Consider the following 13943-nt stretch of genomic DNA (forward strand, 5'->3'; position numbering starts at 1 on the left):
CAGTCCCAGATTGTGAGAGGGATCCCAGATTGGAGAGGGTGCAGGCTGGGCTGAGGGACACTCTCCCCACCCCCGCCCAGTGCATGAATTTCATGCAACGGGCCTCTAGTAGTTATGTAAGATGTTACCACTGGGGAAACTGGTTAAAGGGGACAGAGAACCTCTCTGATCTAACTTTATAACTTCCTTTGAATTGGTAATTATTTGAAAATAAAAAAGTTAAACAAGTATTTCTTGTTTAACATAGAGTCTTTACATATAATATGTTCTTGTTTAACATAGAGTCCTTACATATAATAAGTTCTTAAAGTATGTGCAAGTCATAAATATAGTATGACATTAAAGGAAAGTGAGTGTTTGCTGAATTCAAGTGGAAGAAATAACCAACAAACAGAAACATCCTCTCTTCTTTAAAAACTAGATTTATCTGTGTGTATGCACTACACTTTGAGCATTTTGCCCATTTTTGTTGTGCTTTGGATCTTCCCACAGATACTTGAATATATATATGTCCATTAAAGCAAGAGCTCTTGCATATAGACTCTAGGAACTGTCGTTACTAATTGTGAATTATTAAATGTGAAAAAGAGAACTACTGACCTCAGCACCATGGGCTCCAGAGCCTGGGAGGCCAATCGTTCAAACATCCGCTGGAGGGGCGGATGCAGCGCGTGGTCCTCGTCAGCCAGGGCGGCACTGCACCGCTGCAGCAGTCGTGCATGAAGTCCGGCCTCACACATGACCTGCTGGTTTCTCTCTGTGTGCACCAGGGCTTGTAAAATATTTGCCACGGCAAGTTGGAGGTCCAAAGCATGCTAAAGTTAACAAAAAAATCCACACCACCAGGGCATTCTTAGTAAGAAAGGTGACAGTTGTCTCCACATGAAGCACACCTTTTAATTCAAGGTCTCAACATGCTGTGAATTACTTTCCAGTTCATTAAGTGGCTGGCTTAGTGACACAAAGGCTCCAGAGGCTGGGCAAACTCTTGCCATGCTCATTTTGTTGGCATTACCAGCTGGACTCAATTCTCTTCCAAGTCTTTTATATAACACTAGAGACCCGGTGCACAAATTTGTGACGGTTAGGGTCCCTAGGCCTGGCCAGCAATCAAGGCTGATCGGGGCCTTCCGGCTGCTGGCCAGAGCCTCCCCTTCCTGGCTGCCAGCTGGGGCCTTCCTTTGTTCTGCACCACCCCCTGGGGGTCAGCACATGTTTAGCAAGAGATAGAACTCCCGGTCTCCTGGTTGAACCTCCGTAGGGACACTTTGCGTATTAGCCTTTTATATATATGTAGATGACTGTATAGCTAATAGTATTTTTATTTTTATAGAAATGGTGGCTGTGAAGTCTTTTCATGGTGGGTAAATAGCCAGTTTAAAGGAAGTCCTATTATTTACATTTATGACATTTTAGGTCTTAGAGGCCATACATTTTAACAAGATTTGTCAACCTAACTCCAGGTCACCCAAACTTTTGACTGTTACAAGTCAAAACAGATAAATGCCTTTAAAGTGGTATCTTTGGTCACTTTTCTTTCTGTACTACTTACTAACAATGTCCACTGCTGAGCAGGATTTATAAGGAAAAACAATAATTTTCACACCAAAAATAACCACCTTGGCTGTATTTGTCAAATGAATTATATTCTAAAACATTCATAGCTATCATTCATGAAGAAAACTAATAAAATTACTGAAAACTAATATAAATTACTGAAAATTAATAGAAAACCCTGTATTTTTTCCTTTACCTACTTGGATATGTGATATGCCTTCCTACCTTTCTGACCCCACTCCCTTGCTCATGCAGGCAAACCCACATCCTTTCGAAAACTCATTAAAGACAGAAGGAGCTGACAGCACCAAGCTTACTTCTGGCTGTGCCACTGACCCCACAGAGGCCAGGAGGTCCAGCATCGCCAGCATGGCTCCCGGATGGATGATGACAGCGTCCGAACTCTGGAGAGAGGAAGTTGCCACATGTAGTTTCAGGTCATTTTTAGGAGGGTACACGGGGGGAGTTGAAACAGAATGATATGCATGCCTATGAAAAAGAAAGAAGGGTAATTTGGTATTTAATTCCAATCAGATTCTTTTCATTTCTTTTATCTGCTAGTAAGCAAAAATCCTTGTAATTCAAAGTTAGGCTACAAAACACCTTAACTTTGGGATATAAAAAGGCAATTATCAATTCTTAATGAGTCACATATAGACTATTTAACTATCAATTCCTGTAGACTCTTATGCGTCCTTACCATTTACTATTTGGATTGTTTCATTAAAGAATGGCACACTATGAATACAGTTAACACTGCTCTATGATAATATTTACAAGTTGCTAAGAGTGTAGACCCTAAAAGTTCTCATTACAGGAAAAAACACACACATTTCTTTCTTTTTTTTATTGTATAAATAAGAGATGATAGATGTAACTAAACTTATTGCAATCAACATTTCACTATATGTAACTGAGATAATTATATTGTGCTCTATGTCAATTATATCTCAACTAGAAGCCCGATGCACGAAATTCGTGCAAGGGGCTCGGGGGGACCCCCCCCCCCCCCCCCCCCCCCCCCGCACGGAAGCCACCTCTGCCTCGGCCTTGCCTCAGCCCCGCCGCTGCGGCCACCGCCAGGGCTTTATCTGAAAGGTTGTCCAGAAGGACGTCCGGTCTAATTAGCATATTACACTTTTATTATTATAGATAAAACTGAAAGGGGTGGGGGAAGAATGACACCTGTACCAGGAGATATAAGTAGGTGAAATCATAGCACTAGGAAAGGTGACAGTTCTGATAATATGTGATGAGAGTGCACGTTAAATTAAATTCCTCAATAAAATTTTTTTTTTTAAATTACATATGTGTTTTTAACTTTGTGTTAAGCCATAGATAACAGAATCAAGAACTAGCAAGACCAAAGTGGCTTACTCTGTTTAACTGGGCCAATGGACTCAGGGTTGGCTCAGAATCATCAAGGGAGTTTTCCTTTAGCTTATTTGGAACTACACTCACTTTCTTTTACATTTTCCCCCACCACTGAAAATATTCCACACAATTGTTACAAAGTTAGAAGGCATATTTTACATAACAAGCTTCTAGAGTTAGAAAGTCTAGTCATGTCCTGAATATACATTTCTTCTCATCAATGATTTCCACTTTCTATTTCATACTATTCTTCTACAATTCATGAGTTGTGCACATTTTGCATCTTGGCTCTAGAAAATAGATGCTTGTGGCTTTAGCCTATGGGAGCTCTTTGTTCCAGTGGCTCAGCATAACTGGTCTAATGCTGAGCTCTGTCACCGAGAGCAGTACGGTTTCAGCTCTGGCACAAGAGCTGCTTGGGAAACAGATGCTTAAAGTCAGTGATTTAGAAGCAAAGAATTGGCACTGCCAGGTTTGTTTGTTTTTAAGCTCTATTCTCTTTTTAACAGACAATGAAAATATTCAGCTTCACTTAAAAAAAAAGAACAGGGTCTCTCTTAGTTTATTTAAAGTCAGCTTATCCCACACCCACTCATTTTTTTCAACTCCGTGTTTTTCTGCTGATTTTGTTCAGAAATATTTAATTTCTAAACTTAAGACATTTGTAAATGCTATAACCAACAGCTATCCTCCTCTTAAGCTGTTCCCTTTAGTCTTTAAAATATCTAGAACTATGCAGAAAAAGATTCTTAATTCCTTTATAGTATAATATGAATTCCCAACCATTAAGAAATTTCATAAAAACTGTTTTCATTACACACACAAAAATAACCCAAATTTGAGGATAAACATAGATTCTAATTGTATATTTTAGTTATAGGCCTTCCAAAATTATTTCTGAATTTCCAGATTGCATATAGGTTTGAACTTGAACTATGGATATACCTAAGTATATAACTATTATAGTAGTAAGCTTTTTTTTTTTACCTTACATGAGGAAACAATATTCTGATATAGGAATCACATTCATTCTTCTCAAACTAGGAATATATTTCAAACAATGTAGAAAACTAAACCATGGTATTTATTAATTAAAATTAGGGCTATTTTTATAAGCATTTTACAACACTAATTCTTACTAAGTCACTTAGGTATCACCACAGGCATACCACTTTTTAAATGTAGAGATTACAGTAAACTTATTCAATGCATAATTCCTGAGCAAAACCTAACCATTTGCAAAGACAGGATAAAATGACATTCAAAATTTAGTTAATTTTTATGTTGTACTTTCTTTTAAAACTTACAGAAATTGTTATTTTCATATTTCAATCTAAGCTCTTAGAATATACATATATAAACTTATCTACATCTTTGGATATATATGCTTAAATCTTTAAATCCAGAATTTGTTCTGCCATAATTATCATCAAGTGTGCAGAAGCACTAAGTAATGGACGCCATGTTTGAATGATAACTGGTACTTGCCACCCTTTTCTTCATTGCAGATATATTCTGGAGTGTCTTGGTTATTATTTTGTATTTTGTTTTCACTTCCTCTAACTCTGATTAAACATCACTCAGCTATAATCATATTCCATTATTCCTCTAGATAATTAATAATAAAAAGGTTATGAGTTTTAGTTTTCAAAATATGAAGTTTCTTAGTTCTTTTCCCCCCAATTCTTAAACTAAATAGAGAAGAATCTCTAGGATTTTATATACCAGAGAATTATCACAAGTACAAAACTTCCTTAACACCTGAATACAAGCCATAAAAACTAATACAATGTTAGTTTCTCCTTTTGCCAACAAAAACATGTTTTGCAGCAAGAAAAAGATGCCCACGAGCTGATGTAATTTATGTTCTCAAGCTGTTCTAATTTTGGAAGTTTGCATGTGTAAAATAAAAACATTGTATTTCTTATTAGCTTATGATTCTTATCACTTAGTAAAATGTACGTAACCTAGTCAGAATGACAACCTTAAAATGTCAACAGTGGTCTTAATATTATCATGAGCTTCCTTGAGGTGACATCAACTTGTAAACCGGATTAGAATTCTAATGGATAAGATTCAGTCAACTAGGATGTAGATTCCAGGTAGTTTCCCCTTACATCAAAGACATGGCATCCTTACAGGTAGCTATGTTGCAAATGAAGACAAACTATTTCTGATCTAAAGCTTTAAATAATTCTTCATGATATGAAATAAAATGCTGTTTAAAAAATAGTTAAGTTCTAATGGATTTCTTTTTTTAATGGGGTCCTTTAATCCGTAAATTTCTATTAAAATTATTTTGCAGTTTTAGTTAATAGTTAAATAGGGTTATATATTTTTAAATATAGTACTTTTTAAGCCTTTACATTTATGACAGAATTATAAAGGTGATTTTAAAAAATAATTAAAACTATTTAGTCATTGAAACTAATTTTCTAACATCCACTAGCAGTTCTATATAATAGTAAGAGCACATAAATCTTCAAACCCAACGAATACTTTTGGTCTCACTCATTTTAGCAGCTTAAAAAAAAAGCACCAGATCCTCAAATTGATGTTACAGTCTCTTGAATTAAGAAGTGCTCTTAAAGCCTGAGCTGGTTTGGCTCAGTGGATAGAGCGTCAGCCCACAACTGAAAGGTCCTGGGGCCATGCAGGAGGCAACCAATTGATGTGTCTCTCCCACATCGGTGTTTCTCCTCCTTCCTTCCATTCTCTCTAAAAATCAATGGAAAATATCCTCGGTAAGGACTAACAACAAAAAATGCTCTAAAAAAAAAGTAGTCGTTTTCAAATACAAATATATTGAAAAATGCTACATTCATTTAAAAATATTCTGAACTATGTATGATTTACTGGAAGAAATAAATTAAGAAAAAAGGGAAACGTAAGTCCATACACCTACTGAATATTACTACTGAAATACATTAAAATGCAGTCTGTGACAAATACTTTTGATATAAACACTCCAATTATAATGAAGTTTCAAAATCAGAATAGAAATAAAATTAAACAACAAAAGGGACATCAGGATTTATTTTTAAAAAGCCACAGTGGAAGATTAACACAGACTTAAGGACTTGTACTTGGTCATAAGGAAAACGGGAAGTAAGAGTAATTGGTTCCAAGTGCACAGAATATAGTCATGGATCATAATTATGGAATACGGATGGATCTTGACTGTACTCTTGCCAACTAACTGCTGGTTCTTTATAGTCCATAAGCTTTCTGTATGAGGTGGACTAGTTTGGCTTAGGAAGAGATTTACACAGAACCAATGAAAGCAAGAACTGGGGTAGGTTTTTCCTTCACCTTTTCAAAGGTTAGCTGTGACACTTCTCTATAACAGCACCACATTTAAACTGGTTGAACCTGACTGAGAAAGCACATACTTCCTTGCCGGTGCTGTGATGCTCATTTGAAAGCAGTAGGAGAAACAAACAAACAAAATTGATCCCCAGGCACATTTAAAGTAAAAAGAAAAATCAGGAAAGTACTCCATTTAAAGAGGCACTAAGTCCTCATTTCTACATTAATTTTAATAAAACATATGCTTCTCTAAAGCAAAATGCATATTTTAGTCTAAATAATAGAGCTGGATGACACATGTCCTTTCTATCTTCATAGTATCAATACATTTTACTCATAAATATACTCAGAAGTTGACTATTAAAACAAACAAAATACATATATAGAAAGCCAAAAAAATTGAAGTTACAAAGCACAATCATCACATTAGCATATAATTAAGCAAAAAAGAAAACCCCCCACACAAACAAAGATCAACTTCTGTTGTAAGATCAGTACCTTTTCCTGGACAGAGCTGGTGTGCCCCAGGGAGAGGGGAGAGAAGACTCACTTGTCAGGCAAGGAGGGATCTGTTCTGCACGACTACAGACAACAAAACAGACAGGGTGGTTTAGAGAGGTTAGCAGAGAGCACCACGTTGGCAGTTGGTTAGTTTCACAAATACCAGTAAAAGTTTAATTAGAAATGTCCTCCATTCTCAGCAGGAACAAGGAACAAGACTATAACACATGCACTGAGGGAAACAGGAAAGCATGCTTACAGCCAATGCTTATCTATTAATGTTAACATTTAACACATTTGTTAAACAGAGTGCTGTAAGCCCTGTTTTTGACAAAGCAAACTAAAAATGAGGCATACTAACTAGGATAAGTAGAAACTGAGGAAAAAGAAGGTGAATCCAAAATTTAAAAATTTCTATTTTAAATTGCTTATTCGATGAATACAGCATTATCCTATGTTTCCTATGAGATAATAATATAATATGCATTTTTATTTTTGAGATGAGAAAAACTGGAAAACAATTTTTCTTATGTTACTTATATTTTCTTCTCTAAATATTAAGGTAAAAAATATTAAGAAGCAAGAAACATCTCAATAGATATTTCAAAGTAGATATTCAATAATGAAAGGTATAAAATCTAATAGACGTCCTACCCAACACAGTTATTTGCTTAATTTATGGGGACAATATAAAAATAATTATTTTATTTTATGCAATAAAACAATGGTAACTGTCAAGTGAAAATGCTTGGGAGAAACTTACAGCATGATCACTCTGACACTATTTTCAGTGAGAACTTAATTGAAAGCAGTTTAAAAATCGAAAGTAAGTGATATAGGTAAGTGGCACTCCAATGATCTCCCTTAGATCTCTGGATTCCCCTCATCAGAGATTTTATCAGTGTAACTGTTTATTTATATGTCTATATTTAAGCTAAAGAATGGCCATGACCCAGGTCATCTGGTGCTGAGCTGAACGTGCTGAGCTGAACCCGCAATGCCTATCACAGAGACTTGGCACTCATTTAATGGAGAATGAGTAACCAAGTCTGAATTATCTCTTGATAGGGAGTTCTATCACTTTTTAAGGATTATGCTGAGAATATATCAAGTGTTTGGAAATAAATACAATCATAACCATGTTCTCCTATGATAACTAATATCATTAAGTCCAGATGTATCTAACATTGTTGAGAATAAAGAAAAAAGACAATAGTAAACATCACTCCATTAATGTAAACTTCTTAGAAACTGCTTCAAGAGTAGCCCTAGACAGTTTGGATCAGTGAACAGAGCGTCAGCCTGCACACTGAAGAGTCCTGGGTTTGATTCTGGTCAAGGACACATGCCCAGGTTGTAGGCTCAATCCCAAGTAGGGGGGTGTAGAAGGCAGCCAATCAATGATTCTCTCTCATCACTGATGTTTCTATCTCTCCCTTTCCCTTCCTCTCTGAAATCAATAAAAATACATTAAAAAAAAGAGCTAACTGACCCTTGATTTACAAATAATACACAGATGACTATGCTGAAAAACTTAACATCAAAGCAATAGTAATATTCACAGATAAAATGATAGACAAGTAATTGAGAGAGAAGATTCATTTGTTTTCATTTTCCTTCAAGTTAACTTATAATTTAAGCCTCTATGTTGAAGTCATATATAGTATACCCTTTTAATTCAGAGCTTTTGACAGAGCAGAGCCATACCTGTCAAAAGAATCTGTGGCTACTTTGTAGAGGTAAATAAAGAGTTTACTGCAGTGCTGTAAAGTGGGTGACACCGAGTCCATAGAAGTTATGTCTTCCTCTAAAAGTCTCTGAAATGGCTGGGTATTTGAGGGGAAGACATTCATGGGGCTTATTTTCCTTAGGTCTGAGAAGCAGCCAAGAAACCGAACGGCATCTGCCAATTTCTCATACTGAATCTCTGTTTTGAAGAAATGAGAGTTGGCTGGCTCATAGCGCATTGCTGCAGTCAATGTGCAGAACACAGTGTGGAGAAGTTCAAATACTTGGTTCTGGTTCACTTTCTCCCAGCCATTCTTCGGCGGCGAGCTCAAAGATCTTTCCATGGCAACAAGCAAGGACGTTATGTATACAAAGCCTCCAACTTTCCTAAAAACTGTTCTTGACCGATGGCTTTCTCGAAGAACTGACAGGAGGGCCTATGGGGGACAATAAAATACACTTGTAATTCAAATAAAATAAAATAAAATCATACAGGAAATGTCCAAGGACTATACCACCATTCTGTGAACATCTGAAATAAATGTTTTTGTCATTTACCCAAAAAACCCCCACAAAAAACCAGTCCTGTGAAGCATATCAAATATTTTGCCAATTAAAAAATGCCATAGAGGCAGAAGATAATTTTAGGAAATACTAACACGTATTTCTTTTGATAGAATAAGGCTATATCCAAATCCTGGCTGAAAAGATTTCCCTATGTCTGTGATAAATAATATTATCAATGAATTCAGTAACTTTTACAAAGTAATGTTTTTATTAAATAAGTAAATTACATAATCTAGTATAATTTTACACAGTCACAAGAACTTATGACTGTCTATATATAGGGTATCCCCAAAATATGTATACATACTTTGAATTACTAATTTCAATGGTTTAAATCTGAAAAGAAAGAAACATCAATTGAGCTATCAGAAAAAAAGTATGTATACATTTTTTTGAGACACCCTGTATATAAATTAATTTAGTTTATAAAGGATGAGACAGATAATCAGGACAGCCAAGACATAAACTATTTCAACTGCTATAAAGTCACCATATACAGATGCTTTGGGAAGAGGTTTACCTACACATATGTTACAAATCCAATTAAAAAGGAACCAAGAAAAGAGGAAAATGTATGTTAAAAATGTTAGCAACCAAAACACCTTTTGAAGGTACTTGTTTTTTTTTCCAATGATCCCTTCAAATATACAAATGACCCCAATGTTGACAGGCATGTAGATTTCCTTCTTGTCTAAGAGATAAATTGTGGTCAAATTAATATTGCTTTTAAAATAAAATGCATACTCAAAATTATACTCAATCAAAATAGGATGAAATATACAATAGTATAAAGAAAAAAATGCAAACATCTCAATATTGATAAGAAAGTAACTGAATAAAGTAAATGTTAAAAGAAATATGATTCTAGAAAGTAGCTATTATTTCTGTGATGTCTGTGGCAAGAATGGGGCAAAGATACTAAGAGAGGAAGTCAGGGGGAAGAAAACATATTCCCAGGGCCTTGGAGGCCAGGTTAAAGACACCGCCTTTTCTTCTGCTACTACTATTTTGACGTAATTTTAGAAAACAGCAAGAATAGTTCATAATAGTTTTAAGTCAGTTAAAAATAACCACATATTTTAGTAGAAGAGTAGTAACGCACACTCTTACCCTTAAAATGTCAGTCTTCAACTGCAATTCTGTGGGTGGGGCTGAATGCATTAATCCCAGAAGCGTGCCCATGTCATCATCCCCATTCGGAGAGAGCACCAGCTGCTGGATAATCATCAGGGCATGCTGCCGGCATTGGGGGTATCTCACTATATTATGTGCACATCTTGCACCTCCAAATTCTCGGAAAATTCCTTGAAGGGAGAAAAATTTGATCTTTTTGTATGAAGAGTAACTCAAAAAATGCAAATAAGACCTACACACCTATTTCACCTTTTAAATTACAATACAAAATTGTACTGTAGGGTGTCAACAAAGACATATACAAATTTTCTCTAGATTTCCTTAAATGCAAGATTAATGTCCTGATATGTTCACCACATTTAAATTATCCAAATCTAAACATTCAAAAATTTCATAGGTAGAAACCAAAGGGACCCAATATTTTTATGTCAAGTCTTTAAACTGAATAATACTTGAAATCAATTTACGTAACCCTGTCCAGGTGTTTCAGTAGGTTAGATCATGGTTTCAATATGCCAAGGTTACATACAGGTTTGATCCCTGGTCAGGGCACATACTGGTATGAGAATCAACCAATGAATGCATAAATAAGTGGAACATCAAATCAACGCTCCATTCTCTCCCCTGCCCCTTCCTTTTCTCTCTCTATAAAAATCAATAAAAAAAAGATTTTAAAAAATCAATCTTTTAGATAAACAGCTTTTAGATAAACAATACCCTAAGTAAATGAGATTTAAACTAAACAAGGCTTCCAAAATAGTAAGAAAAGGATAAAATAAAATTATTCTCCAATGAAAAAAATTATAAGGAACCAAACTTTTTAGTTAGGTAAAGCACACAAACAAAAACAATTGTTCCAAATGCATTACTCAGTTGATTTATTTAATCCTTATCCTCTATTGTACAGATTGGAGATGAGGCATAAAGAAGTTGAGTGATATGGCCAAGGCCGAACAGCTGACAAAGGGCAGGGTAGGATTTATGCCTAGATAGCCCAGCTCTATAGACTGGGCTCCAGCCCACAAGTGATACTGTTCTCACATCAAATACCATCTTCAATATTAAAAAATGGACCAAGTGACCTAAATCACGAATTAGCATTTCCTCCAAACTAAACATTCTCTCCTTTGCACTTTTATAATACCTTGCATATGCCACTTTATATTATAGTACTTTATAGCAAAGTCTTAGTATTATCTACTTATATGTTTGGTCTCCCATTAAACTTGAATTTCCTTCTGGTGTGTGTTTCAATAAGTATTTCCTGAGAGAATAAGTGTTAGTATATTTTGCTGTAGCAGCCACTGTCCTTTCTATTTAGTGATTTTCTAATTGCTAACTTTTTAGGAATTATATGACCTTGAAATGAGTGTAAGTCACGTGCTTGCAATTTAGCACATGGAAGACCATGTTTACTTCCCGGTTGCATTAGTGCCCATGAGGTAATCATTATTACTAATATGTCTTGAATAGTTCTAAGAGTAAAGCACTGTTTTAAGTGCCTGAAATCAGACGGTTAGTAATATCTTTCTTAACACAGAGAAGACAGTTGATGAGAAAAGAATTTTGTAAAAATGTGTAGCAGTCTGAAAGTGATTTTCAGTCACATAGAGTAAGCTCTCCACTCTCATAGATTAGAATTGTTCCATCCCTCCCTGTGGGTCATGCCACCAAAAAATTTGTCCAAGAATTCTTGTTAGTATACCCCTATTATGTTTCCGACTATCTCAGTCAACTAAACTAGAAATAAGGAGATTATGCATTATATCATGGACAACCTGTTAATATCATATCCATTAAATCTCATCATATTAATTGTTTGAATTACCTACTAAATTCATTCAACTCTGTCTTGGCATTTGCCCAAAATGCATTTAAATAATTACTTATACAGTTATATTTCCAATTAGGTTGTAATTCCTTTGGGAAAAGAATTATCTTATCTTTACGTCTCTAACACATGGCATTGTGCACAAGACAATATATTTTATTTTTATAAATAGATGTTTTTTTAAATTCTTTTTATTTTATTGTTAAAAGTATTACAAGTAGTAGTACATATATCTCCTTTTTTCCCAATTGACCTCCCCCCAGTCTCCCCTACTTGCCCCCCCCCCCATCTGCCTCCCGTATATGCCCTCACCATCCCCCTCCCAGTGTCTTCTGTCCATTGGTTATGCTTATATGCATGCATACAAGTCCTTCGGTTGATCTCTTACCTCTCCCCTCCCCCAACCCTCTATGTTGAATGTTGAGTTCTTCTGCATTCAGACAAATAGACATGCATTTGTGCCTTTGCTAGTTCAATCATTCATTCATTCATTTGTTTACGGCAGTGGTTCTCAACCTTCCTAATGCCGCGACCCTTTAATACAATTCCTCATGTTGTGGTGACCCCCAACCATAAAATTATTTTTGTTGCTACTTCATAACTGTAATTTTGCTACTGTTATAAATCGTAATGTAAATATCTGATATGCAGGATGTATTTTCATTGTTACAAATTGACATAATTAAAGCATAGTAATTAATCACAAAAACAGTATGTAATTATATATGTGTTTTCCGATGGTCTTAGGTGACCCCTGTGAAAGGGTTGTTCGACCCCCAAAGGGGTTGTGACCCACAGGTTGAAAACCACTGATTTACAGCATCCCATAACAATATTTTTATTTTATTTTTTAAATCTTTATTGTTGAAAGTTTTATATATGTTCCCCCTTTTTCCCCATTGACCCCTTCTAGCCTCCCCAGTCCCAGGCCTTCACCACACTATTGTCTGTGTCCATGGGTTATGCATATATTCATAAAAGTTCTTTGGTTGATCTCTCCCCACCCCACCCAGCATTCCCTCTAAGATTCGAAACCATAACACTTAAGATGCAATTCAAATACCTCAGCATAACCTAAAAAACTCTATATGATCTATGCACAATCCACTCATCTGAACTCACCTCCTTATCACTTACTTCTCTCTCAAGTTGTATGCACACTGTTCCTGAGAGGTTTCTGACACTGGCTAAAATTTCAAGTATCTTTTTTAAATGCAAGAGTGATAATTTATAAATACAGTTGGATTGTGTTGATGACAGATAGAAAAGGATTGAAGAGAAGTTGAGACCAAAGATAAAGCAAAAGATTTAATGAATCCAATTTACCTGGGAGAGGCAAGTTTTATTAGAGAATTGTTTTTCAATATTTCCCTAGGTTGTAACATTATAATACTCAAACGTGAATTGCTAAAAAAATTAAGAAAACTGTCATATGAAGCAGATATTTTGGAAAATATTTAAATAAATAAATTTATTAGACTAAGAACCTGTATTATGTAAGTAAAAAAACAGAAAAAAGAATACTTCAAACATAAGGCACACAATGAAATATAAGAACATTTTTTAAAATAACACTTAAATATTTGGTCATTAACATATTGGTAAAGATTGAAAGTATTGCATTTCTAGAGGTATGATAGTACCATCACTGAATCAATAGTTTTTTCTCTTAAGTGATAAGAGTATTTCAAAAACAAGAATCATTAGAGAAGCCATAACCAGAGGTAATATCCTCCCAAAGCATTTGCTAGAAGCTTTTCTAATCACCTGCATTTGTGTTTGATCCTTGAAGAAGCAATGTCAAGGTCTCCATAACCAACAAAGCCAGATGTTTTTGGTCTTCAATTGAACTATTATTTCTTGAGTCCCCTAGGAGAAAGGATCAGAAGTCTAAATCACAAAAGTTATAAGATTATTTTTTATTCAATTTTCTTTTGATAAT

The 13943-nt window shown here is 35.2% G+C and overlaps 1 protein-coding gene across 10 annotated transcripts in view; it reads right to left on the bottom strand.

The window, feature by feature from the left end:
• Positions 1-13943, bottom strand: part of WDFY3 (WD repeat and FYVE domain containing 3) — a 182118-nt gene that overhangs the window by 116270 nt on the left and 51905 nt on the right. For 8 of the 10 annotated variants that reach the window (XM_036338472.1, XM_036338452.1, XM_036338463.1 and 5 more), the window contains exons 9-14: positions 13769-13870; positions 10147-10340; positions 8449-8906; positions 6739-6822; positions 1875-2046; positions 601-815 (exon numbers count right to left, since the gene is read on the bottom strand). In XM_036338472.1, coding sequence (XP_036194365.1) covers positions 601-815; positions 1875-2046; positions 6739-6822; positions 8449-8906; positions 10147-10340; positions 13769-13870 — 1225 coding nt within the window. The remainder of the gene's footprint in view (positions 1-600; positions 816-1874; positions 2047-6738; positions 6823-8448; positions 8907-10146; positions 10341-13768; positions 13871-13943) is intronic. The other 2 variants (XM_036338502.1, XM_036338493.1) reach the window with 2 other exon arrangements.

This window comes from Myotis myotis, unplaced genomic scaffold (genome assembly GCF_014108235.1).
Source record: "Myotis myotis isolate mMyoMyo1 unplaced genomic scaffold, mMyoMyo1.p scaffold_m19_p_1, whole genome shotgun sequence".
Lineage (NCBI taxonomy): Eukaryota > Metazoa > Chordata > Mammalia > Chiroptera > Vespertilionidae > Myotis > Myotis myotis.